The sequence below is a fragment of the Anoplopoma fimbria genome, chromosome 14 (assembly GCF_027596085.1).
Source record: "Anoplopoma fimbria isolate UVic2021 breed Golden Eagle Sablefish chromosome 14, Afim_UVic_2022, whole genome shotgun sequence".
Classification (NCBI taxonomy): domain Eukaryota; kingdom Metazoa; phylum Chordata; class Actinopteri; order Perciformes; family Anoplopomatidae; genus Anoplopoma; species Anoplopoma fimbria.
In genome coordinates, this window is record NC_072462.1 from 21,606,748 (window position 1) to 21,634,289 (window position 27,542).

Genomic DNA, 27,542 nt, shown 5'->3' on the forward strand with positions numbered 1-27,542 from the left:
GTCTGTAAATATTATATTTCAGTTATTGTGTTTTTCTACTGTTTTTATTGCTTATTTATAATACTTGTTTTTTATTTTTATTTTTTATTTTTCATTTTTATTTTTATCTTGTCTTTCTTTACTATGTCTCTTGTGTGCACTTTAACTCTATGCTGCTGTAAGCCTGCGGGACTAATAAAGGATTATCTTATCTTAAATAAAGTACAAAAATGGGAGGGGCGGGTTGAACCTGAACGCAACACTTGTGATTGACAGGCCTTCCCTGCCCAGTTAACAATAGAAAGGGGAGTGGTTTGTGTCGAGGGGCGTGTCCGTAAATAGTAACGACCAATCAGGAAGCGGATGTGCTGCTGCGGATGGGCGGGGCCGCGTTCAGGGGCTGTGTGGAGGGTGAGAAAGCAGAGGGAGAGGAGAGATGTGTGTGAGTGTGCGGTGATCGGTGCTGCAGGTACAGTCAGACGCAGGCCTCTCTCCTCTTCATCCCCTCCCAAACAGCAACAATGTCTGGCGGGGGAGACCTACGCGTCCTCCGCCAAGAGCCCGGGCAGGAGAGCCCGAGGATGCCGGCCTGGAAGCGAGAGATCCTGGAGAGGAGGAAGGCGAAGGGCGGCGGGTCTGGAGGAGCCGGAGCCGCGGAGACGAGCCTGAGCGGAGCGGGCTCGTCTCCGCGGCTTAACGGCGAGGATGTGAACGGCGGCGGAGGACTGGGCGGCGGGGCCGGCCGGAGCTACACCATCACCACGGCCAGCCAACACTTCGGGAACAACAAAGAGCCCCGGCCGCCGACGGAGGACGACCGACGGGAGAGCCTGGTGCTGCAGGAAAGCCTGGGCCCGCTGGAGGAGAACCCCTTCATCAAGCTGGAGAAGGAGCGGAGGAGGCGACACGACCGAGAACACGCCGCCCGGCCGGTCCAGCACATCCTGGAGCTGTACGGCAGCGTCCCCGGCATCCGGACTATCCGTGCAGATAACATCATCATCATTGAGTCTGACCCGGATTACTTCCCGGAAGCTGGAGGGCTAAACACCGGGTCCAAATGGCAGCAGAACGGCGTCAGCAGTTACAGCTCTCTGAACGACCTCCTGGACCGGAGAGGGAGTGCTGTGACTGAGATAAGAGCCAAGGAAGTGGTCATTTATGACACCACGTTAAGCAAGAGTGAGGAGAACCTGAGCACCTTGGGCCGCCCTGATCCTGAGAACCCATCATATGAGACAGGGGAGGGTCAAGGCAGGGTCAGCCGGATGCTGCAGAAGTTTGACAGCAACTATGGGAAGCTGCAGAAGAAGTCCCGCAGCACGGAGAACCTGCTGGACCTGGACTGTAGTGCCAGCAGCAGGCAACGACTCTGGTCCAAGCCACAGCCAGATCTGGTGCCAAAGGCCTGGCCGGGCCCGTCGGTCAGCAGCCCGGGCAGCAGCCAGCCATCGTCGCCCGTCTTCCAGAGTCCTTCGTCTTCCAAACCAAAGCCACAGCCTGCTGTCTCTGAGCTTGGCAGCCCCCAGCGCCCTGGCGGGTCCCCCCAGCTCGTGTCTTCCTTCCGTCAGCGGTTTGAGGAGAGCGGAGGCCATGGAGAAGCTGTCAACGCCGGGGATGAGCCAGACAGGGTGCAAACCAAGCCCATCAGAGAGAGAGACTGGGATGGATCTGTGGGGCCACCCAGACCCAAGGTGCCATGCTCTCCAGAGACCCGCCGAGTACGTGCCGAGTCTCCCACCAGCCCCATCTTATTCAAGGTGTCCCGCTCCTCATCCGACTTTGAGATCCGTCCATCCCCAAAGCCAGACCTCACCCGGATTCCTGATGGGGACACCCAGGCGCGGGCCCTCGCGAACCTGCGCCTGCAGTCCCGTAACACCTTCACAGTGATCCCCAAACGCCGTCCCACCACCTCATCTGCAACAGGCAGCCCAGCTCCGTCCAGCCCCGTCAAGTCTTCCCCTTCCCACAGAGCGCCAGGGGTGCCCACGCCAGGAGTGCCAACCACCCACGCCCCTACGCCCACCTTGACACCCTCAAAGAGGAATGAGGAGAAACTGCTGGAGGAGAAGGAAGTCCAGAGGCCGGTGAGGGTATCAAAGCCTGAACCATCTCCTCCTGTTGCCACAAGTCCTGCGCCTCCTCTGACGTCAGAACCTCGGTCCCCATCTCCTGCTCTAACCCCAGCTCCCTACTCCCCACCTGCCCCGTCTTCACCATCCTCTTCTCCAGCCGTCCCATCTTCACCCTCCTCTTCTCCGGTTCCTCCGGAATCCCCAGCCCCGTCCCCTGTCCCCTCTACCCCTTCCCCGGCTCCAGAACAACCCCCCGTGGATCAGCTGCCAGTCACAAACATAGACGACATTGAAGTGGAGTCCCGGCAGAGTGTCCCTGGTCCCAGCCCCATGGTGCAGAGGAAAAAGGGGAACACCTTCACTGTGGTCCCTAAACGTAGGGCGGAGCCCGAGGGCCAGTCAAGCTCGCCTGAACCCCAGCAGCAGGAAGCATCGAGTGAGGCCCCGCCGGGGTCCACGCCCCCACAGGCCCCCTACGCCCAGCTTGGCTCCCTGCTGAAGAAACGCTACCCCGCTGCGGAGGAGATTGAGGTCATCGGTGGGTACCTGTCCCTGGAGAAGTCCTGCCTCTCCAAGACGAGCTCTATGGGCAAGAAGGTAAGAGCAAAAACTGAACCAAACTTTATTGAAATAAACATTAGGGGGGCACACACAGAGTGTCGGTGAAAAGATTAGTTGATGATGTGATTGGTCAAACCACTTTGGTTATCAGTAATTCGTCAAGCAAAAAAAGGCTTAGCAGACAAAAACAAGTCATGTGAAGACATCAGCTTAGTCCTTTGTAATATTTTCCATTTAAAAGACTTTGAATCAAAAACACAGTGGAAAAATTCACCAGTGATGAAAATAATCGTTATTTGCTTCCGTAATTGCTAGATCATTGTTCCTCGATGAACATAAACACTTCATCTCGCAGTAGGGACATTGTTATGTCCTCACAATCGTATGCATAACATGTGCCAAACCTTCCCAGGGGGATCATGAAAGTTTCCTCTGATCTAAATTTAGTAGTCAAGCGTCACGCAGGAAGAGCTCTGTTTGTGTTAATCTGTTTTGTTATTTTTAATCTCAGTGCGTCTGTCTCTTTATTGTTCTTTATCCAAGCCAGTGCACTCCGGTCACCTGTGCTTTTTTTTTAACAAAATTCAAACAGCATTTCCACTTCATGGTTAAATCCTCACAGTTGTTTCCATGTGTTGTGGCGAGTAAATGAGTGTATCTGTTACTTTGAATCTCCACGTCCTATCACTTGACCTGCTCTCAGGGCTGTGATGCCTGAGTGGATTAAAAGCGTGTGTTTACACAGCCACTTGGAGCGACACACGGCACTCTTTTTCCGCAGATTGCCGCCCCCACAAAGGCATGTTATTTGTCACAGAGCGCATTATTGGGTTAGGTGGCCCTCCAAGCCTATTGACTGAGCAATCTCATCAAGGCTGTATTCAGTCCTCAGGATTTGACGGGGGGTGTGGGGGGGTTCGGGCCAGCTCTGACCTGTCGCAGACTCTGAGGAACACACTCATTGGTTCTTTTTACGGTTGTGTTTTGACTTAAAGCTGATATATTCCCTAGCCTGCCGTTCAATCATAATTAAATGATAACAAAGTTTGTGTTTTGGGCATTTCAGTTATCTTTCAATCCTAATCAAATATCTGGTGCTTGCTTGGCGAAGGTCTTGCTGCAAATTGCTCTTGTTTCATCCATATTAGGGATTAATTAGATATCAGAGAATATTTGTAATTAATTTAGAGAGTTGCTGCAGGCTGCTTTTTAGATTCTGCTGCGGATCGGCCCGAGTGACGAACATTATTTTCAGCTATGTTGCTCTTGACACCCCAAATATCTCTTCCTGTCTGTGGCTCTAATCTTTACCTATAAAATAACACATTATTAGGATTATTGTAGTGGTGCAGATGCTCAGGGTGTGGGGCAATAGCATCCGGGGTGTCCTCACCCTTCCTCTCAGCCTACTGCACTCTGCCTGCCAATGAGGAAATGCTTAATGCATTCTGTGACATCACAACCCTACCCTTTGTGCTTTACAAAGCACCGAACCACCTCTAACAAGGAATATTTTGAGCCTTTTGGCAGCTCTTCAATCTAGGCCGTTGTCTCACCCCGTTGGCCCTGCAGTCTTGTTTCCTTGACCTGTTCTGCTGTAATCCTCTGCTCTCCAAGTTAATCCAACTACCTCTTACAACTGGGGCACGAAAAGCAGGCTACTCCAGATTTTATCGAGTGGAAACAGTGACCAGGGAACTGAGAGACTCTGCAGTCACATCATTGAAACTATATCACATTTTTACCGGGCAGGGCCGGGTTATTGAACTTTTTATTTTACAAAGTTCTTATATTCAGTGGTGTCGGGACTGAAACTCTCATCATCTGTCATATTGGCAGTTGTATCGGAACATTTCAAACGATGTCCGGACTTAGTACTCCATAAACCCTCAAACTCAGAACGCCATAGTTTTTGTTCTGCACCCTTACTTTAAATGGGAATTTGTAGATGATTTTCTCCACAGTTCCTTGTAATCCGGCATCGTACTTTTTGTCATCAATGGAAGCTTTTGGATCGTAGCAAGAATTTAAAATAAAGTTCTGTGGGTTCGAGTGGTGCTTGCCCGCAAATCATGACTTTATAATGACAGATATTTAGGCTGCTGACTTGTTGTGTGATCGAGACTCAACCTGGTTCTGCTGGTGTTTGTGTTTTCATTGCGTGCGCATGACATGCATGCAGACTAACCAGTGACCGTGGCCGTGAGACATGAGCACATCCTGTCTTTTGTCCTTGTCGCTCAAAAAACACTTTCTCCTTTTGTTTGTCTGTCTACTCTTCTCGGTCATCATCAAGGCCCAGATTTTTCTTTCTTCCTTTCTTTTTCTGGGCAGGGCTGCGCAGGCAATTACAAAAGCATCAAGGCTCGGCCTGGCCTGTATAATTTGTGCGGAATTTTTTGTCCAGCGCCGCTTCTGTGTGAGAGAGCAGCCTCCGAGAATGGCCTTGGCTCACGATCTGGTCTGGGATTGGGGTTTTTTCTCTACAGATTTTTTTCCCCAGCAAACCTAAAACCATTTTCTTTACGAGGAACTTGGCTGAAAAAGAATGTTCCATTATGCACGTCAGTACTTAAGAATCAGAGCAGATCATCAACTCTTCCTCTAGATTTTCCAAAAACATTTTACCCTATCCATCTCACTCTCTTGCTGCATGTTCTGTTTTAACTCTCTCAAGACTTAAAAGGATGCTGAACGCTGGACCACATCCAGCACAGTCTCACATACTCGTGTCTTTATCACTCCACAAGAACCACTCTGCTTTGTGTTTTTTCCCCTCTACCCATAGTGCACTGCTTTATTCCCGTGCGCTGGTGGTTAATAAGGTTTGTCCCCCAAGCTTCCAGCTTCCTGTGATCTCCTCCTCTCTATTGGGGAAGGAATTGTGGAAGAGCTATGTAGGTCAAGTGCAGCTTCTTGTACCGCATCACTCCTGCATTTGCATAAAATTGACTCCGGGTTTTTGGTGAAATACACAGACCAGGATTGTCTCGGTTTTCTCCTGCAGTTTGATTGGATTGGACTCTCCTGACTTGACCAATATTTTTCATTTCCTTGTGGTAGAAGACGCCACTCTATCAAGGAGAGACTGAGCTGGCAACAAGACACGGGAGGGGGTGGAGTGGTTTGTTTTCTGAAGTCTCTGCTCACTCTGGCCGGTTATTATGGGAAAAGGGAGGCGGACCCATGTGTTTGTCAGCACATCAGCCAGAGAGAGAGAAAGAGAGAGGGGAAGGGATTTTAGGTGCTCACACGCCTTCTTTCTAGTGTTCGAAGTTTCTGTGTATTCACACAGAGGAACCACTCGGATGACAAATTGTTTAAACTTAGGGCTGGGCAATATGGCCAAACTCTTCAATCTCAATTTAGGTCATTTCATATATCGATGAACGAGATTTATCGCAATATTTTTGGTGGTATTAAATAAGGTCTAGGAAATAACCACATGGTAAAGCCTATTTTTGTTTACTCCTGTGTGAATTAAACAACTGACGAGTGAAAAGCACTGAGTATTTTCCCTTTTCTATTTAGAGCTTTAGTGCAAAATGAACAAAACAGCTATAAGTGAAATTTTAGATAAAAATAATAAATAAATATGTCTATAGCTATGCACTGACTATGTTAAATACATGCACACAATCAGACTAGGACAATAGTTTGTTTTAACTGAGTTTGATCAGATTTTCTGTTATGTTATTATCAATTAAGATGACGTAATCGTGTGTCACGATATCTCAATATATTACATTACATTACATTACAGTCATTTAGCAGACGCTTTTATCCAAAGCGACTTACAGGAAGTGTATTCAACATAGGTATTCAAGAGAACTACTAGTCACCAGAAGTCATAAGTGCATCTCCTTTCTTAAACAAGCATCTTAAAGCATAAACCAGAGCAAAAGTATAGTGCAGAGGCAAATTACTACGAAAACAATAATTGCAACAGACTAATCCGAATATAGTAAGTGCTACAAACTACTACGAATAGGATAAGTGCAGTAAACGAATACGAATTCAATAAGTGCAGCGAACTGATACGAATACAGTGAGTGCAACAACTAATACGAATACAATAAGTGCTACGAGGAAGGCTCAGGGTAGTACTTCTTGAAGAGGTGAGTTTTCAGCCTGCGCCTAAAGATGGGCAGCGACTCTGCTGTCCTGACGTCAGTGGGGAGTTCATTCCACCACTGAGGGGCCAGGACAGAAAAAAGCTGTGACCGGGTGGATCGGCCGCAGGGACCTCTGAGCGACGGGGCAACCAATCGCCCGAGGCAGCAGAGCGAAGTGGTCGGGCGGGGGTGTAGGGCTTGACCAAGGCCTGGAGATAGGAAGGAGCTGTTCCTTTCACTGCCCTGTAGGCTAGCACCAGAGTCTGTAACTGGATGCGAGCTCTTACAGGGAGCCAGTGTAGAGAACGGAGAAGGGAAGTTGTGTGGGAGAACTTGGGGCGATTGAACACCAGACGTGCTGCAGCTTTCTGGACAAGCTCCAGAGGTCTGATGGCCGACGCTGGGGCTCCGGCAAGTAGTGAGTTGCAGTAGTCCAGGCGGGAGATGACCAGAGCCTGGATGAGCACCTGCGCCGTCTCCTCAGTGAGGAAGGGGAGAATCCTCCTGATGTTGTAGAGGAGGAATCTGCAGGAGCGTGTGACCGATGCAATGTTTGCTGAGAACGACAGTTGGTCGTCCAGGGTCACACCCAGATTCCTCACAGTCCCAGTTGGCGTCACCACGGCATCATCAATGGTGATGGACAGGTCTCGGTGCGGGCAGCCCTTCCCCGGGAGGAAGAGTAGCTCGGTTTTGTCCAGGTTGAGCTTCAGGTGGTGTGTCGCCATCCACTTCGAGATGTCAGCCAAGCACGCAGCAATGCGTGCCTCCACTTGGGTGTCACCGGGAGGAAATGACAAGACCAGCTGGGTGTCATCGGCATAACAATGGTAGGAGAAGTCATGCGAGCGAATAACAGAACCCAGAGATGATGTGTAGAGCGAGAATATGACTTCTTCACGATGTGATTCCACTGAAAGACAAGAAATGATCATATTGAAAAATCGCTCAGCCATTTTTAAACTGATACTAATTATCACTACTAGATTGTGTGTCAATACGTTGTTTTCTCACAGTCAAGTTCTATTTAAGGATTCCATTAAGGCCATCCCATCTATCAAATGTGTTGCCTACTTGAAATCATGTGATAGGGCTGTACGAGTGGGTCAGACAAAAATAGTCAGGAACCACTGTCCTAAGTGGTGAGTATAAAAATCGTTATAATCATGAAAGATCTTGTAGTAACCGTGGTTACTCATATGCACGTCAGTAGGTGGGTGCAGGCATGTTTTCTCTGATACAGAGAGTGAGTCCAGTTGCAGTCCCCTCTATAATGCTCATAAGATTTTTTTCTTTTTTAAGTGCTTGATAACGTCAGAGAAGATACATAAACACAGTTAGGCAGTCACTGGAGTTCAATGATGTTCCTCATGTTGCTAAATGTAGCACAGATGATGCACGATGACAGTCACCCAAACTGTCCAATCACTGAGTTACCTGACAACTTGTATAACTTCATGTTTACTCCTCCACTTTTGTCTGCAGGAAATCAGGTGTGAAAGCAACAATAGTACTCCGTGCAATTACTCTGCTTAGTTTCGATCAAATCCTGGATGCCTATGGGATACTGATTATGTCATTTGATCCAAAAGCCACTCAACAATTGAGCCTAATATGTTGTTTGACATTACTTCAGACAACACTGACTCTAAAAGGATTGGCCAAAGGCATTTATTAGTTTTTGACAGTGGGAAAGTGGGGAAAAAAACCAAAAAACTCTCTGGATCTCATTAACCAAATCACACACATTTGGGCTACTCTGTGTGGTCTTTTTCAACTAAAGTAATATTTGTTAATTTCCATTAGCTGTTAACACGTAAAATGTCGAAATTCACAAGATGGGTATTTATTTGCCTATTTTATATTGTGGAATCTATTAATCATGTGTTGACTAGAGACCTTATTTCAGACATCTAACCAAAAAAACGTAAAAATAAAAATAAAACTGACTTTAAGACTAAGGAACCTGAAGTGCAAAACCTTGCCCACTTCAAGGTTTTACGACTAATTCCTGCAGCACTCTGTAACTATAGAAACTGACAGTATGTATTGATGCCATGGCGCAACAATTAAGTTACAAGCTAGCCTGAACAGCTGCTTTAGGAGAAAGTTACACTAGTCATATCAAAGTCATGTTTTTGCAGCATTGAGCACTTTCCTCCACTGTGCATGCATGTGAAGGACATAATCTTCATCTGTGTTTTCCTTGTTGTTAAATGGCATACATACAGCAGGCTAAAAATACCCCAAGCTGAATGGTTAAGAGCTCTCCGTAACACAGGAAGGCCAATGAAAGGGCACACTCCTACATTTACATTGTGCTCCTGGGCTACAGGTGTGAAAGTCCATTGTGTTTAATTATTTACCACCCAGTAGACATTCCCCACCTCTCCTCCCTTATACTTCCTGAAAACCTACCAACCCACCCACTTGCCTTAAAAAAAAGAAACAATTTCAAAATAAAAGCCAGCTGCCCCTTTTCCTGCATGCTTTTTTTCTGTATTGAGGCTGAACTGGAGAAACAGGAGGAATCCTTCAGATTAGGAGTGTGTTGAAGTTGAGTTGTATATTGTCAAATTATTCACTGTTTAGAAACAGTAACTGTGTCAGTAACTTAACACTAAATATCTCCTTTTTTGAGTAAGTAAATTATATGTACACTCCCCTTTATTATACTATAATAATATTGTTTGTGGTCTCTGTCTGTAATGTACATGGCAAAGTTATTTCTCTTTTTACAAAGAAAAGTGAATAATGGTGCTTTGTAGACTAAAACTCAATCTCTTTTGAAATATGTGATGTTGCCTTGCACTCCACATGCACAAAGTCAAACCCTAATTTACACATCCAGCATTAGCATTCCTTTGCAGTCGTGTTTCTGGCTTCCTGATGAATTTAAGTCAAATATGCAATGTCCTTATCAGCTTTGTTTTGGTTTCCACCAGCTCCAGAGAAAAATATGTTGTCTGTTAAGCTGCTAAAGGCTCCACTATGTTCATCAGCTACTCGATTACTATGTCCGTCTGACATCTGGGACTGGGCATGTAGTTTAAAGTGGGTTTATCAGAGCTGTTGCGACTGAAAATAAAGTTGACGGTAAAGTTGTGACTGTAAAAAGCTAAAAGATGCTAAAATGCTGCGTGGAGCTGTGAGGAACTGCAGATGCTGATTACATTACATTACATTATATAACATACCCTTTTATCCAAAGTGACTTACAATAAGTGAATTCAACCATGTGGATACAACCCAAAAACTGCAAGAATCCTGCAAGTACACCAATTTCATCAAATATGCTGAAATGCTTCAAGTGCTACATTTAGCAGCAGTATGAGTGTTTTATTATGGGTGAATTTTCAGTCTGAATAGATGAGTGTTCCTTTGACGTAGGATGTTTAGAGTTTCTACAGTTGTGACTCAGTAGAGTGGTTGCTGGGCCCTCCTCATAGTGAGGGGGCAGCAGGCCGATTGGCAGTAGCAGAGATTAGTGGACTGGGTGTGGGGTTTGATCATGTCCTAGACGTGGGGAGCACCTGAACCATTCACAGCATGATAAACAAAGACCAGTGTCTTGAACTGGATTCAAGCAGCCACCAGTGCAGGGTGCGGAGGAGTTGTTTGATAATAATTTTTATCTTCTACAAGCAACCCCTTTCACATTACAGACAGTTATTTGATCCATGATAATGGAAAAATATGAATTGAGGCAGCTTTAAATTCAGTTTTTGAAGTCTTAAAATGTTTCCATGTATATGGTTCTTCTTATAATAAATGAAACTATATTAACAGGTGTTGGATCCTCTGATGATGGTTTGAAGATAAAGATGCTTTCATTTTTATTTGGAGAGAGGCGCTAGTTCTCTTTTCACAACTGGTGTCACTGGTGGTGCAAATATGGTTTCCGTTTGACAAGCTTGTCATTTCTTCCGAGGGCTCTGTGGACACACACACAGACAATCTCTCACACGCACCCACAAGCTCCACCGTGCCTCATTTCTGGCCCCTACGAATACACACTCGCAGGTTTCCCACACAGGCCTCGGGCACATGCAGGCCTGCAAAGTCAGTGTAATTAGAATTCAGCCAGCAAAGCCCCACTATCATCGTCATGTTTAATTCAGTGTGTCTGTCCGTGTGTGTCTTTAGAGTGCATGAGTAAGATGATGAAGAGACCAAAAGCGGAGGACGTTAACCGAAGGGGCTTTTTGAAAGTTTATAAAAAGAAGCAGAGTGGGCGAGTGACAGAGGCAGGTAGAAACCACTGACTTTTAATAGCTATAGGTTTTTTTCCCCTCCACCATCTGCTGTGACATACATCCTTCCTGGATCAATTAGTTTGGTTGTCTTGATAGTTAAAAGGTAAAATCTATCTAAAATTCATCAAGGCCTTACAGATGCAAAACATTTAGTTCTGAAGGCCGTATGTGGTGCTTTTTGTGCGTAATGTAAATGTTATTGAAATACCCCATCCATGGATCTACAGGACTTGACTGTTTTGACGTGGTTAACACTTCCTCGTGCCCGGCCTGATGTGCAGCATCAGGATGTAAATCGTGTTTGGGTTTTTGTGTGAATCCTCGATGTTCCTTAATGATTTGTTTACCTGTTTACATGATCAAAAGCTGTCTGTCTTACTGCCGGAGTTGTCTCTCTGACTGTCTGCCTCTACTTCCACTCTCCCGTTTCCCTTTGTCACATATCCATGGCGCCTGTCGCCCGGGCAACACGAGTCGCGGCCATTCTATCCTGTCATTAGGATTCCAGGATAAGGACACACACACACACACACTCTCTGCTTCTCACACACATACACACACACGCTGTTACGTCAGTGCTGATGTTGTAGATTTTGTAATTGGTGGATATGTAATCGCCATGTGGAGCGTTCTGACTGGATGGAGAGCAGCGTGAAATTGAAACATCTTCTAATAAAGATCTTTGAATGGGTTTTTTGGTGAGCATGTTCTGTAATCAGCCAACTTAAATGAGTGTCTCTGTGGGTGGAGACCCAAACAGCCCTCTGATGTTTGTGAGAGGACTGGTGTGTTTTCATGAGGCCCAGTGCGAAGCCAAGGTCAGTTATTTCAGTGCAGGGTTGAAAAAGTCTCCAAACATGTTTCTGTTCTCGCAAATAGCTTTACATAAGCTAAATCTTAATGCTAGCATGGCGGCATGCTCACAGTGACAATGCCAACATGCTTGCTGATATTTACAAGGTAATGTTTATAACATCTGCTAATTAGCATGAAACACAAAATATATCCATCTAGACCAAAGTGATGGACCAACTGACCGACTTTGCCATCTTGAGCTGCTAGCATGGCTAATAACAAACATTTAGTACAGTGTATTCCTCATTTATCACCACTGTATTCACTCTATTTCTACCAAACGCCTAGCAAATATGTTGTTTAATATGTTGTGACATCATTCAAAGGAAACAGAGAAGTAGTTTGCGTACAGAATATTGCACGCACCCCCCAAAAGTCTTTATTCTTTCAACATTTGGACTTCCTGCTGCTTTTGTCTGGATGTGCACACTTCCATCTTTACCATGGGCTGCCGTGAAACTGTGTCGATCATTGACTCATCTCCGTCCCAAAGTTCACAGAAACAAAAGCCTTATCACCTCCTGAAATCGACTGGACAGCCATTCACCACCGGTTGAACTAAGGAGCAATGGGAGACACACCCATTGGCTCCTTTTCAATTCCTAAAGGTTAAACGATATGTGATAAATAGACAAAACACTAAATAAACAATGAGGTTCTGATCCAACATAGATCATAGACCCCAGAGGATATCCATGATCCTGATCCAGTGTGGGATCCCATCTCGTCCTTTGTCCTGACTAGTTACACATTAATTCAAACAACACAGAAGTGAGCTTTTCCGTATTTAATGCCCTAAGGGCTCCCACAATGACGGCGTGTGGACGTCTGACAGGTTTCGATCTCCACCCTGCTGGTATCACCTTACATATGCAACGTGTGCAATCATATTGGTCTGTGCCAGCTCATTCTTATCAGCAAAATGTTCTTAGGTGGGACAAAATATTGTTTAAACGGCCTGTTTGGGGTCTCGTTGATACAAACAAAGTTTTGAAAATGTGTCTCATCTTCTATTCATTTCTTATCAGTCAGATAATTCAGCCCTGATAGCTCAGGGAGACCTAAAACTCCCTACAAAGGGCATACTATTACAGCAGTGACTCACAGTCTTGAGACAAGGCAGTGTAAACATAGATTTTCACATTTTGCACCGCTTGCTGCCCACGCCGCCAGCCAGACCTACACATCCACCTACACTTGAGAAAGAATCAGTGTTGCGATCATTCATGATTGCAGCACTTGGAGCATGTCCACGTAAACACTGAACCGATTTAACCTAATGCAGGATGGGAAGTCTGACAACACCTACACAAGGGCATATACGGTTTCTGAATCCACTGCCTGGGTCACAGCCACAGGGGTTTCAGTAGGTGTGCACTGACCTTTCACTGACATGTTTTTGGGTCATCGATAGCCTGAAGGTCTGATATTTGGGGTTGGAGCTGGACACTGCAGGGTTGAATCTTTGCATGAGTTATTTTGTTTCAGTGTTTTCTGCTGTTAGTTTATTGAAGGAAATATGCTGCCTATGTGTGTCCTATTGGCAGCTGTTGGTGCAGCTGACTTTCAGTAAATTAATCATAATTACCGTGAAGAATGTGCTTAAAGGTGTGATCACTAGGTTACACCAACAGTCGCTAATGAATAAAAACAAATCTTGGCTCTGTTTCAGTCTGGAAGCAGGAAAGGGTTGTGTTGAGGCATTATTGTCCGCACAGACGAGTAATCGTGACAGTTAATAGCACATTTTAGGGTGCTGTAAGGTAGTGTCACGGCATCACACATGTAATGCCTATTTGGGGTGATGTGTTATTGTGTTTTGTCTTATTCTTTCCACAAATACACCACCACGTCTCTCCTCCCGGTCCATATTTGTCTGGCCAAAAATAGCTCAGGTTTTCAGGTTGGTTTTGTTATTCAAATTTCTCTGAAGTTTGTTCTCTTACTATTCTGCCACCATAGAACAGATGAGAGAAGAGAGGAGTTGTCAGTCGGTTATGCATTCTGAGTGATAAGCTTAACAACCAGCAGCAGGAAGTGCACCGAGTGCTTGGTTTTGTTTTTTTGCCCTTTCAGCTCACATACAGGCTGCCTAACCTTATTGGTGAAGGTTGTTGGGGCTAAAAGGTACACCTGCAGACATGACTCAGGGCTAAAAAAAAAAAGTGTTCTGACTTCTATGTTTTTCAGGTTACATAAATAATTGAATCTATTTTGTATTACTGAAAGGTTAATATAGTCAAAGAAATACGTACTGTAAAGACTGTTACTATTAAAACTAGGGGTGAATATCTCAAAACCTGGACATATTGTTTTGTTTTGTTTTGTTTTGGATGACTTGGAGCAATTTAATTTATGAAGAAAGTTATTTACAGTTTTTTTGTCAGTAGTAACATGTCCCCTAGTCATCTGATCATCCCTGCATCTTTTTCCTCATCACAACAACCACAATCAACAAAAAGTATTTCACTTTACTATATAACCCTATTGTAGTCCTGTGTGATTGAATATCATTTATCCATAATGTCACAACTGTTAGCAGCAATCTTTTCTACCTCCCTGTCTGAAATACTTCTGCTACATGGTAACACCCAATAAACCACAATATCTACATTTTTATTTGGTGTTGTCAGAAGGCATCTCTGACGAAGCTACTCGAGCAGTTTACCCATCATGCTAAGCTAGGCCAACCACATCTATTTGAAGATACAGAGAAGAAATTGACACTGAGAAAGCAAACTGTCACATGCAACCCAACATGTCTGGATACTCTTTGACTCTTATTTTACTGGCTGACTGTAAAAAGGTTTTTCGGTGAAAGAGTTTCTATTCATGTCCCCTAATGTAGGTCACGAACTCACGATAAAGAAAAACACGGACAAAAGAAGGAGCAGACTTTTGAAATGTGACGTGAATACGTTCTCCATCCGATCATTAGCGATGCAGCCACCACTTTGTCCCTCTTGTTCACACTAGTTATCCCAATTTACTAGCACAGTGGAGAGGTACACCGCATGCTTTGTTTGAGTACATGTAGGCTTTGTTATCCGTCCCTACCGCAGCTGCAGTTAAACTCCTCAGCCGGTTCATTGTGGTGCTGTTCTAATATTATCTACCTGGCTGGAGATTAGCTCTAATCACCTGGTCGGTCTCCTCCTGGCAGGTAACACGCGATTAGTTATTTTTAAAGGACTTTAGGCACACAGGCTATGGCAGAATGTATTGAATCAATCAGGTTTTTGCATGCACCAGAGGCATCTGATGCTCTGTTACTGTAAATGAGCAGGTACACACCTGATACCAACACGGCCGTCCACAAACACGCCCAATGCCACCTGGCCCCGCTGAGATAGATAGGGAAACACATTCTGAAGAGATGCACGCCCAGTCGGACACACATCATGTAAACACAAACGCTCTACATGCTGCTACACCCTCATTTGTACAGCTCCACTGTAACCCGGCAGCTTTGGAGTCCTACCAGGGAGCTCACCCTCACCCTCACCCTCACCCTCACCCTCACCCTCACCCTCACCCGTGCGTGCGTGCGTGCGTGCGTGCGTGTTCATTCGGTAGGAACCATTTTTCACCAAACGGGGACACGCCATGCTGGGTGGCCTGGAAAACATTTCTTGGCACTGCTCCCATCTGGCCTATTGGCAGCAGCACATTCATGAAGACATAATCTAATCTGCCGACTCTCTTCTTCCTCTCTCCCTCACTTCTTCTTTTGTCTGTCTTCCTCACGTCCCTTTGTGTCTCATACACAACATGCAAACAACAACAGAATAGAGCTGATACAAATTCTGGGGGAAAGGAACCTGTGTGGTAAATATGATTTGCTCAGCTCAGCGTCTTCCCCCCTATTTTGGTGTTGAAGCTGCTGCTGCACCAGCAGCTCCAGACTGTGCAGACAACCGCAGTCCTAACAAGTCCGTTTCATTTTGTATTCAGCTTCAAAGCCCCTCTTGAATGTTCCGGTGCAAGCACAAAAAAAATCCACCGTGCAGCTGAAATGATTCTACTAGCTTCCTGAATGGTTTAACTGTGTCGCAAGGATTCCCTTATTCTATTTGTTTTTATTTCGAAAGCCTCCCTCCCATTTCTTTATTTCTGCCTTACTTTTAACTTCTTACCAAATTACATTTGATAAAGTAATTTCAAACCAGACACCAATTTCATGCTTTGATTTAAGTTCAAGCTTTAAATGTGTTGGTTTATTGAAAAAATAAACATTTTAAATACTGGTCATATTAGACGACTCGCTACATTAAATTACCTGTTAAAAGGATAATAGCTCTTCATAGCTATAGCAATGCATTGTCTACAAAACATACTGTTTTTCTATGGGTTAAGGTCACCTCCTGAACAAGATTTTCCTGTGCTGTTAAAGTTATTTTAAGGCCAGTTGACACAAAGCAACAGCTTCGTACACTCCTGAGCTTCACAGTCGGTCTTTGATGATATAAAACAAAACCAGAATAGTGAGTCAGTTGTTGGTGGCCTGTCAGTGCTGGAGCGTCCCATCTGAGCACCCTGTGGTGTACGAGGAGGCCAGCCGGGCTGAGTCGGGTTGAGTCTGAGCCCCTATTGGCCCGTCCCACAGCCTGAGGACAGAAGGCGAATCACTTCTGCCTCCATGATGCAGGCTTTTATCACTGAGATGAAAAAGACCCTCAACTGAAGCTCCGAGAAGAGCAGCAGCAGGCTGGGATATATAAAGATCACAGTTCTGTTTCCCCCCATATTTTTATGCTCCTCTCTCTTCACCTCTTAGTTGGATCAGTGCTGCTGTTAAAGCAGCTGAAACGTTAAGTCAGAGCGAGGACACGGACCGAGGCATTGCAGTGAAGTCTCATGTGAGAAGAGTGCTGGTAAAGAAAAGTGAAAGACAGTGAAAGAGGAAGCGAGCCCAGCGGCTAGCCTGATTTATTGATGGACTTGCTTTTGGCATCCAGAAACTTCCTGTAAGACAGGATGCCAGTTTAGCAAGCAAAGGCTTTTCATGGTGTAAGATTGAACACAGAAACTAAAAAAAGGATATTTTGGGGCTAAAAATAGACGACGCCTGGGACTGAGGGCCCTTTTAAAGTGTCAATATATATATTTATATATATGCAGGATGTGATTTGTTTTGTGGATTGTACTGCTACTGTGTCTGAATATTAATGTAGAAACCAAGTCTAGGAGGAAAAGATACTGTTGATTTGTTGAAAATCCAGTGATTTTTTTCCGTGTGTGTCAAACCATCACATTTATCTTCATTCCTTATCTTCTCGAAGAACAAGTTGTCCCGGAACTTTTGATATTTTTGCCATCTTCCTTTTCCGACCAGCAGAAAAGGTTGATAGTATTTTTTTCTTTAAATACCTTTCCAAGAAACCTTTAGTTACTTGTGGCAGAAATGTGAAACAACCTCTGTGGCTGAACATTGTGACCTTGTGGGTCAAAAACCCAGAATCTACACACTAAACATTTAAGTACGTCTCATTAGGTAACATTAGTGAGTAATTGGTTGAAAGGTTGCAGTCATAAAAGCTCGTTGTTTAGTTCGCAGGGTTCACAGGCTGTCCTCTGAACCCTCGTCTTACTCCACACTGCTTCCTCAATTTCAAAGTTATTTATTGTCATATGCACAACAATTACAGAGGTTGTTGGCGATTCAATTCTAAGATCTCAGGCTACCTCCAATAATGCTCATTCAATTTGTATTGGATACAACCTCATTACTGATATCATTATCTCAATAGATGTGATCATTTTTATGTCCTTTATTATCAACTGTAATCTGATATCAACAACTATTAATTAATCAGAACACTAAGGAAGGAGGAAATCAGTGGAAAACATTTTGAACATTTCAAACCTCACCTGACATGACACTCTAAATGTTTCAGCCAGTTTAAAGAGAGAATCTGTGATTGATCAAAGGTGGTGTCCCATAGATCCATCGTCTGTAGTCCTGAACCTAAGTACCCCGGTCCTGAATCTATTGGCTGTTCTCCCTAAACTACAGACGCTTTTCTTAAGACTCTTCTCCTGAATCTATAGACTCACAGCCTTGATTTATCATCCACAATAAATAGACATTGATTAATTAATCTATAGACCATTGTGCAGAATCTGTAGTACCTCATCTGGAATATATATATATATATATATATATATATATATATATATATATATATATATATATATATATATATATACATTGTGCTTAGTCAGTCATAATATCAGAATTGGATAATTGTTGATCCTTTTTGATCAAATGGGAAAACATTGTATGATGTGTAATATAATAATGTTATTGTGTGTCATTGAATAGAAGAGTCTAAACACATTAAGTTGATTTTGCATTATTAATAAGAGTGTGATTCAATATCTTTAAACGCACTGTCTCAATAGATAACTATGATGAACAGATTTGAACAGTGCAGTACCTTTACTTTGTGCTCGTAATGATATCTGTAAAAGTGAGAAAAGCTTTTTAACTCCCTTGTGTTTGAGTTAGAGAAATTGCACTTCAATGTGTATAGACGCCTTTTTGACACACATTCTTCCAGCGTGGACCCTGACTGGTCTTTAGTAGGAGATGGCGTTGCTGGCTCGCAGCCTTGTGACAGAGATTAGGGCAGATTTAGATCAGGGCCTGCAGAGTAGATGGAGCCAGGTACAACACGTTAAGATCAGTCAGCAGACATGGACAAACATGCTGTTATATGTATGCTTTAATCGTCTGTCAAGCCTCCATGACGACTCAGGGGAAATAATAAAAACCTTTTTGAATTTAGAATACATGAATGGTAGCTTGGTAGAAACCATCTGTGGTCTTTCTCAAACTGCAGATTTGTGACTGACAAAAAGATAGTGTTGAGGATAAAATAAGTTTTTTTCTTTTCATAAGGTGCATGAGAAAAGTTAACAAATAAAACAGGAAAACACCTATTATATATAGACAGTTATCAACTAATCATCAGTTTATATAAGAACTGACAGATGTTTATTGCTCAAAATTTCAAAACTGAATTGAATTCCCTTCAAATGTACGGTACAGTAACATAAATGACATCCTGAAAATGCTAGAGAACCTGTCACACTCTTCCTCTAAAGGGACGAAATGTCTCCCTGGAGAATACACGCCAGTCCATGTGCTCACTGACGGCTGAAACCGTCTAAGGCTCTGGTGGCAGAGTTGCCATTCATGTTGGATTACACGGTGCAGCAGTGTGCGAGGGCCCGTCTCACCCCACGGATCCATGTTTGCAGACCACTGAAGCATTGCCAAACAGACATGTCTTACAGGGAACGCTCCGAGACGATCAATCACGGGCCCCGGGCTCCTGCAAGGCTGCCACCTGTCTCACTCAGAGGACGCCTAAAGTACAGTACATGCTGAGCCGCACGCGCCTTAACAAACTGCAGCTGGCTCTTCAAGAATCCCAATTAAAGGCTTTGTTGAATAAGTTATGAGGTAGTTGGTTGGTGTCGATCTAAACTGGCATTACTGCAGTGTGACCTAAAGGATAGTCACTTGATAATGGTCAGTATTGATGGCTTACAGAGCAATAAGGAAGTAATAACCTGTTAATGGTTACTGTGCTCGTAAAGGAGGAGTGATGTCAGTGCTTTGAAATGGGAGGACATCTGATACTTTTAAAACTTGGCTGATGGCTGTAAAGCATGTCCTTCTATATTTGAGAATGATGCATCATTTAAGCATTTAAAGATGGATTCTCTGCCCCCAAATACCAAAACATGGAGCTGAGAGGGCATTGTGGGATTTACTGTAGGTGCACACATTTTTGGATTTAATAAAATAACTCATAAGGTCCATTGGTTGCTGCGAACTCTAAATCGTATGCAGCCTACAAACTGTAGTTTTTTCTGTTTTGCGTTGGTTGTTCACATTACTAAAAGGAAAAATGTTGCCACAGCGTTTATTTTTTCATTGGACACTACTTGGATCCTGCTTTTGAGTTTGAAGGTTAAAATTAGAAGTTCCCTTCGATCTATTAAGAATTGAAAACGTGCTTGCGTATGGGTATATATAGTTATGTATACTGAATGTACAACTGAGCACATGCCAGCTGCTGATGAACAGCATGAGAACTAGTTGAAAGCCCTGGAAAATGCAAGTAAATGGACCTTGAATTAAGATTATTTCATCAAACAAATACACTATACCAAGTTTGGGAATTTGGCATCATTTTCAGTTAACTATCACTGTTCACGCTGTGGTTGGATTCGGGGGGTCAAATCTTGCTTGGAGCCCCTGGCCCTGTGTGAGCTGACCAAAATGGCTGAGGTGTGAACATTGGCCTATGGGGGACAAATTAATCTTGTGAAAATAGAAGTTCCTGTCAGGAAAAAACGTTTCTTATTGTCTCCTTTTCTTATTTTCCAGCCAGCAACATCAAAAACACAGTAACAGGCACAGGCCCAAATTCAGTTTGGCTGGTGACTGGTGTTATTTTCTTTATCGTGGTGCCAGTGGAGTGAAAATAAAATATGGAGGCAGTGGAAATTAGTGCCACCAGTATCTACAACACAAATGGAAAAAAAGCAAATAAAAGGGTACAATATGTCGGAGATAATAGATTATCACTAATTCAATTTTTTATGTCTCTGTCTGTGTCTTTTGCAGCTCAAGATCTCTTTCAATGAGTCGAGTCTCCACAGTACGTACGAGTATCCGTCAGAGAGCAGTGTGTGGGACAGCGGGGAGGAGGACGAGGACGAGAAACTAGACGAGAAGGTGTCGGACGAACAGCCGAGCATGGTGGGACGCATCCACATCCCTCGACCCAGTTTCACCAGCTCGCCCACCCACACCAACAACAGTAACGGTGAGACGACGTGAAATGTGACGAAGGGGAGGGAACACAGTCAATTAGATGTTTTTGATGTGAACATGTAGCTTAGATATTTTCTGCAGACTATTCATGGCCCCCAAAGGATGATCCGTAAAGTTTTTGTTGGCCTTCTGACCTTTCTTTTGAAACAAAAATCTAAATGTCTACTTCTGCTCTGTCCAACAAGTCTACAACAAGGCACCTTGAAATCTAATGGCCTAGTGTCTCTTTACTGTCACTGCTGATAGTCATGATCTCCAGAGGTTGAATCCTGTATTATGTTTTGGCTGGTCACTCTCTGAACCTGTTAACCATTAGTTCAAAATTCCTTGTCGTTATACATGAAAATCTAACAATGTTGGTATGTTCCTTATGTAGAAAGCACAGTGAAGAAACATATTCTGTGCATTACAATACCTGTACTACCATACTATTTAGTATGCCAGATTTTTTTTTATGTATGTTTCAATACATAATATGTCATATTCAGTATGCCAGAAATTCCAGGATGTCTGCATCTGGTCGCATTTTGCAATTTGCAAGCCAGCATGTTTTTCTGGCTATTCTGACCCACAACTCTCTTTGGATATACGAGTTCTAGGTGCAATGTTATGATGATGCAGTATGTACTACTTTGCATTCCCATGATGAGCCATCGATGACCAAATAAAAAGACTAGTGAGGCAGTAAAAACTTATCTTTGGTGTCGATGACACCGCTGCTAAATTGTTTAACGTCAGTTATGTGGGCAAGATATTGAAGGTAACAGGGATACTGTTTTACTTTATTATTTTAACAGTTTATATATAGCAGCCTATCCTTTAATGCCTGCTTTGTAAAACTGTTGACTGTTGTGGTATTTTAAATGTCTTTAAGTGCCCACCATTGTTGGGTTTTTTTTAGCCTTAGAGTTCAGCCACGGTGTCTTTTCCCCACTTTGTTTTGGACAATCATAGAAAATACACATAAAACTGCTGTTTTCCCTGCTTAAAGCTGATGTACAATTGTGGCATCAGACTAAATATGAAGGGTCTGTGTAATGTATTTTTGAATAATGTGGTTTGGCTGTAAAATATAGTATGACAAAGGACATTTAAAACATTTAAAGGAGATACATTTCTTTCTATGACATATCAAAACTACAAAGTTGTCTGATCAGGTCATTGCTTCTTTATTGCAACAACATCACTACCCTCATGCGTATAATAGAAGTGTAATGGAGACAGACAACATTAGGCATGACGACAGAGACCTCTAGTGGACAAATTGTGGATCACATTTAACAAAATGTGTCCGTAGCAGTCACCTCATTCTTTGGTCCTTGTTATCATTTTTCACAATTCGTTTCAGCTGAATGTCACGGTTCCCCTGGTTTGGTTGGGGGGTTATTCAGATCATCTGTTGCGCCTTGAGTGTGTGGACTGGCTCCTAATCAAGACTTGAGAGAAGCTTGGGGCACCAATACTTTAGAGACCTCTTGACTGTCTTAACCTTTATGAATGAGGGTGATTTTCTTCAGAAACATAGCTGGAGTGAATATTAAAGAACACCTTTCAACTAGTTTACCTGCTTCAGGGCAGACCTTAGTGCTATTTGTGTTTTGTACTTGCTTTAAGATAATCTAACGCCAGCAGGCTTTATTGTGAATATTTTCAAGGAAACACACTTTATTTTAATTTCCTTATTCTAGAAGAGGCTTTTTATTTATCAAAGGCAGTTTTTCAATATCATTAAGGAGGCATTTTTTTCATTATGAGGGCAATTGTAAGATTTGTTTATAAAAGTAAATATATCTGTACTTTATGGTCAGGATCTGGTTCTCAGGCTTCTTTCCAACCAGCTGAAATCTAGGGAATCCGTACTGCCACATTTGGACTTCATCATCTAACTTACTACTTATACCATTATAAAAGTAGTATCTCATCAAACATAAATGACTAAATTATGTCTCATCAACATTTTTTCTTTCTTCTGAAAAAAGAAAAAGGTACAAACGCATCAGTATACCTGATATAAGAATGAAATGAATGAAGGTTTCCCAGCAGCAACAAGAGTTAAAGAAAAGGGGTTGTTTACATTTTAATAATACATGGTATCTTTGTCTGCAGACCTTTCCAGCTACATTCCCAAGCACTCAGTGGACTTCAGCGCCTGGCAGGAGCACAAACATGATGACAGTGTTTACCAGGAGGACACCACTTCCCAACAGACACAGATGAGCGAGGAAGTTATGGTGAGAGAGAACTCCATTCATCAAACTGTTTACACCGTTTCTGTTTTAAAGAGTGCCATCTCGTGTTTCTCCTTACATTATGGATGGATTATTAATTGTGGATTGTGCCCTTCAGTGTGCGGTTTTATGTCTTAAACTCAGGTCCTGATTTTGTAGTTTTTGTGGTGCAGTGTGCTCTGGCAGACTGTTAGAATATGGTTTCATTTTGTACATTTTTTCCGTGATCATTTCAGTCTTGATTTCTCTTAACTACCAGGAAATGGGTCTTTTAAAGTCCGGAATGTTAGTTGATAAATGCTGTCAGCAACTTGTGTGTGGAAAACAGCGTTTCGCTTGTTACCGAAAAATCACATTTCCTCCTTAGTCATGTAAGAAAAGATGGAAAAATGTCCTTTTTTAAATGAAGAACATGATTTTTTACTCCCATTTTAGTAGACACTCTTAACAAATCAAAACAGACAAGAGATCAGTGTAGTTCAGCTGGAAACCTTCTTAGGACTTAATAAAGTGAGACAGATTCAGATACAAGCCCAGCAGTTTTAACAGCTTTTGACCCACGATCATTTATGGTGTCGTTTCCTGAATAGATTCCATGATCAGCTGATGGATTTATTCGTAGTTGAGCTTTTGAAATCATGCTTAAATCACATATCTGCTAACATAAAATCCTGTAGTTGGTTAATTTGCTTTCACACCACAAACGAACCGCACCAGAGTCCGCCTGGAATCCGACCGAGACCAAATTTTCAAGCTGTCTTGGTTGATTGTTCGATTGTTTGGTTTTGCACCAGGGTCCAAATGACAGCTTTCACACCAGCCCAAATGAACCCGAGTTTGAATAAAACAGGTTAGGTGTGAAAGAGTAAGTGAAGCACATAAATCATAAAAAAAGGATGGTTATTGCCCAAAAAAGAGGAAGCAGAAAAGATGTCTGCTTTATAATTACATTAGCTTTCATATTGAATTTCAAAAATTTAAACCCTGTCTTTTCTCCTCAGCTCACTCCGGCGGACAGCTCATCCCTGTCCGACTACAGCAGCGAGCCCGCTCTTTACTTCTGATCAGTCGGACCAATCAGCTGTACAGTAGCATCACAGCTGTGGGACCAGCCTGCAGCCAGAGCCCAGCGACGTCTGTCACACCTGGGCCCGAACTGCCTCCAGCTCTACACTCCAGCCGTCTCTAAGCACATAATCTTCCTGATAAGACAGGAAACACAGTGTTTTTATGTTTGTTTGTTTTTTGGCTGATTTCCTGCCACGGACCTGCCACACGCCACGTTATCAACCGCATATTAGAGCAGATAAGCTTTTGGCCAGGTGGCCAATGTTTCGATTCCAATCTGCTTCCTGACCTGAAGCAACACGTCCAAAAAGCAGCTGGACTGTCTTTCCCCTAAGATCCCCGACAGTTGATCTGTCGGCCTCCCTCCATCCTCATCCTCACTAAACTAAAACATCTGACAGATTCTTAGTGATTGTCAGAAAAATCCAGAGAGATGTCCGCCTCTTGAAGAAGTTTGCTGGCCTCATGTCCCCCTCCCGTGATTCTCTGCTTCCAAGTCTTCAACGTTTGCTTCAGGGTTTGTTGGGAGATGTTGACAAGCGAAGGAGCTCAACAAGCGAGTAACCAAACTCCTTCAAAAGAACAGGAAGCCGCCAGTGCCCACGCGTAGGAAACGCCACGGTTCAGTGTTAGCATGGAAACATGTTGGTAGGACGTGGAGGACGCTGGCACAGTCAAACACACAGAAACAAAAAAAAAAATGCCGAAAGGGTGCCACAAATGTAGTTTTTTTTTTTGTTTTTGTACCTGCATGTTTTGATTTCAGCCATCAGCTTGGTTGGTTCTCTTTTACTGTAAAGCTTCCGTATGCCTTTTTAGTTTTTGTATGTTTTTCTGGCAAACTATGCTGTAATGAAGCTGCTGGAAGTTCAGTAAAAAAGTCTCAACAGCAAGCAAACTTCAACACACTTTCCCTTCTTTGTGACAAAGGAGGGGAAAATATGCAGCCCAGGGAAGATTTCTGTCGATCAGCTGCAATTTCTGATTACATGCTTGGAAAAAAAGTGACCTTGGCCAATAATGTCTGTATGTCCGTATCGCTGGTGACAAAACAAAAACCATCATACTGTAGAATGTTTCTGTATATCCTCTATCAAAAGCTGTTAGACCTCCTGACACCTTTTTTTTTCTGGCTTCTCGTGTATTTATTCCTGCTTAAAGTTGAAGTTTGCATGTCTGAGACCTGCTCATGTACAAAACATTTTTTTGTAAAGACAAAGTTGCTGGTGTGGAAGGACGTTTTGTTGTTGTTTTCCAGTCGGACCTCATGTACTTTGACATTCCATGGAGTAAAAAAGAGCCGGTCCATCGAAGTAATGAACGCAACAGCGGTTATGATCATTCATAATGTGGCACGTTTGTAAGAGCGAATGCGAGATCATGTGTGTTTTTGAGAGAATATGTGATGATTTCTTTTTTAATTAAGATTGTTTTATATACAAGAATGCACCAAGTTTCCAGATGATTTTGTTGTTTTTAAACTCATAATGCCAAGTGATTAAAAGTGTTGCTGTAACGGCTTCACATTCATTCTCTACACGCCCAGGATCGACCCTTTGGCCAGTATTGTTGTACAGTTTCCACCATTATTCTCATAAGTACGAAGATCTCTTTCTGTCTTTCATTTCTCCACTCAGATGAAATGTGTTGAGTCCTCAAGGTTGGATTTTGATGTTAGGAGATGAGGTGTTTTTTTTTTGTCTTTGTCTGATGAATTTAGGAATTATCTGTTTTTCGTCTGGAGTTTTAGATGTTAAATGTCTTTGCACTGTCTTGCTTTTAGCTTTGCACCTAATGAGAAGGAACAGAGTAGGCGACAGAGGATATGTGCACTTAAAAGAACAAGACGTCTAGTTGAAGAGTTTTGTTTCGAAACAATAGCCACTATTGCCGCCTGTTGCATTGATCTCGTTTCAATTCTAAATGAATGAATAGTTTTGTGGGATAGAACTCTTCAACCGTACATGTTGAATGCACTGCCGATGAATGCCATGTCCACTTTTTTTCTTTCATTCTGTTTGCCACGGCCTTGCATCAAAAGTCTTCTGATTGTCGGCCTTGTCGCTGGGACCATTAACCGTAGCCCAAGGGAAGTTTTTCCACACAGGACCACGGCTTCATCTTTGTCCTAAAGTTTCCCCGAAAACTCCTTGTTAGTCGTGATTATTGGCCAGTTAAGCTGACGTGTCACCTTATGATGTACTGTCACTTTCAAGGACCATACCAGTGTTTTAGCATTTTTTTGCCTATTTAGTACAAATCAAATATACTTTACTGCTTACTATTTTGCAAACCATGCAACTGTGGTTTAGAAATTTGAATGTATTTTTTTTTTGTTTGTTTTTAGATTCCAGATGTCCGTTGGTTTCCACTCAATTTCATAAGTTCTGAAAATTTACCAGAAGACTCTTTCTTGTCTTGTATAAGTCATCACAAGTGAACATTGATCCCTTTACCGTAGCGTCATAAAGCAGTAAGGTTTGGATATCATTTCAAATAACATTCCTAAACCAAAGTGGTTTATTTTATTTATTTAAAAAAAAAAAATGTTATTAAACCTTTCTCAGGTAAAACCTTTACAGAGAAAATGCTTTGAACGTACTACACTCCACTACAGACTCATTTAAGTAGGTAACAAAAAGTATTGATTTACAATATCCAGCTCTGTAATGTGTAGTACTGACTGTTAAAACTAATCGGCGCTTAAACTACATTAACATAATGTAATGGTATCTGTAATGTACCTGACAATAATCAATGCAGATGTGATTCAATGTGATGGATTACACAACTCAAGAAAGTTGACTAATACATTTTCATACCATAAGGAAATTAATGGAAACCAATGGCTGCTTTAAACAGCAGGAACGACCCAGTCGGCAAAAATGTGAAGTACATGTAATTTGTAATTAAGAAGCTCAAAGTCCCCAAACACATTGGTATGAGTCTTTAAGTTGAGTTTGGCCCATAGACAGCCTCACGTCAACCAGCTGTGGAGCCCGTCTAACGGTCAAAACACACCTGTGGCTCCATCTGTGGTAAATGCTGCCTTCAATGACCAAAACAGGATGTATACTCTTTGTGGGAATCTTAAGCTCTCTGTCTTTCTGTGAACTGAAGGACCAAAAAGGCAACAGCGAGAACTTTTCTGGTGGCCAGTAGTGGGACACACGACATGACCTCTGAAGTGTACACGCTGCCTCTCACCGCAGCGCTTTCTCATCTGCCCCCACCCGCTGCAAAGTGAGCGGCTGGTGTTGTACACACTGTAGCGAGTCTGTGGTAGAAGCTCCATCTTGTTCTTTTTACTTTCCCCCCTCGTCTGTAAATCTACATCGCAGCAGATGTGCTTACTGTAAAGTTATTGTCAATGACTTGGGCAAATAAAACTAAAACAAAAAAAAAAGTGATGTCATACTTGTACAAATGAAAGCTCAATAAATAGAAGACTTGAACAAATGTAAATTCTGTGTCATGTGTCATGTGTCCATCCGGAGAAAAAACATTTGCCTTTCTCACACAACCCAGTCTACGTTTTACAAATATAT

General features: G+C 43.0%; 1 protein-coding gene across 1 annotated transcript; it reads left to right on the forward strand.

Annotated features, from left to right (window-relative positions):
• Positions 1-389: 389 nt before the first annotated feature.
• On the forward strand, positions 390-27,436 carry tprn (taperin). Its single transcript, XM_054613042.1, has 4 exons — positions 390-2,654; positions 20,489-20,690; positions 22,805-22,929; positions 23,928-27,436. Exons 1-4 carry the CDS (start codon positions 501-503, stop codon positions 23,988-23,990), a joined length of 2,544 nt encoding a protein of 847 aa, XP_054469017.1. The 5' UTR covers positions 390-500; the 3' UTR covers positions 23,991-27,436.
• The last annotated feature ends 106 nt before the right edge of the window (positions 27,437-27,542 follow it).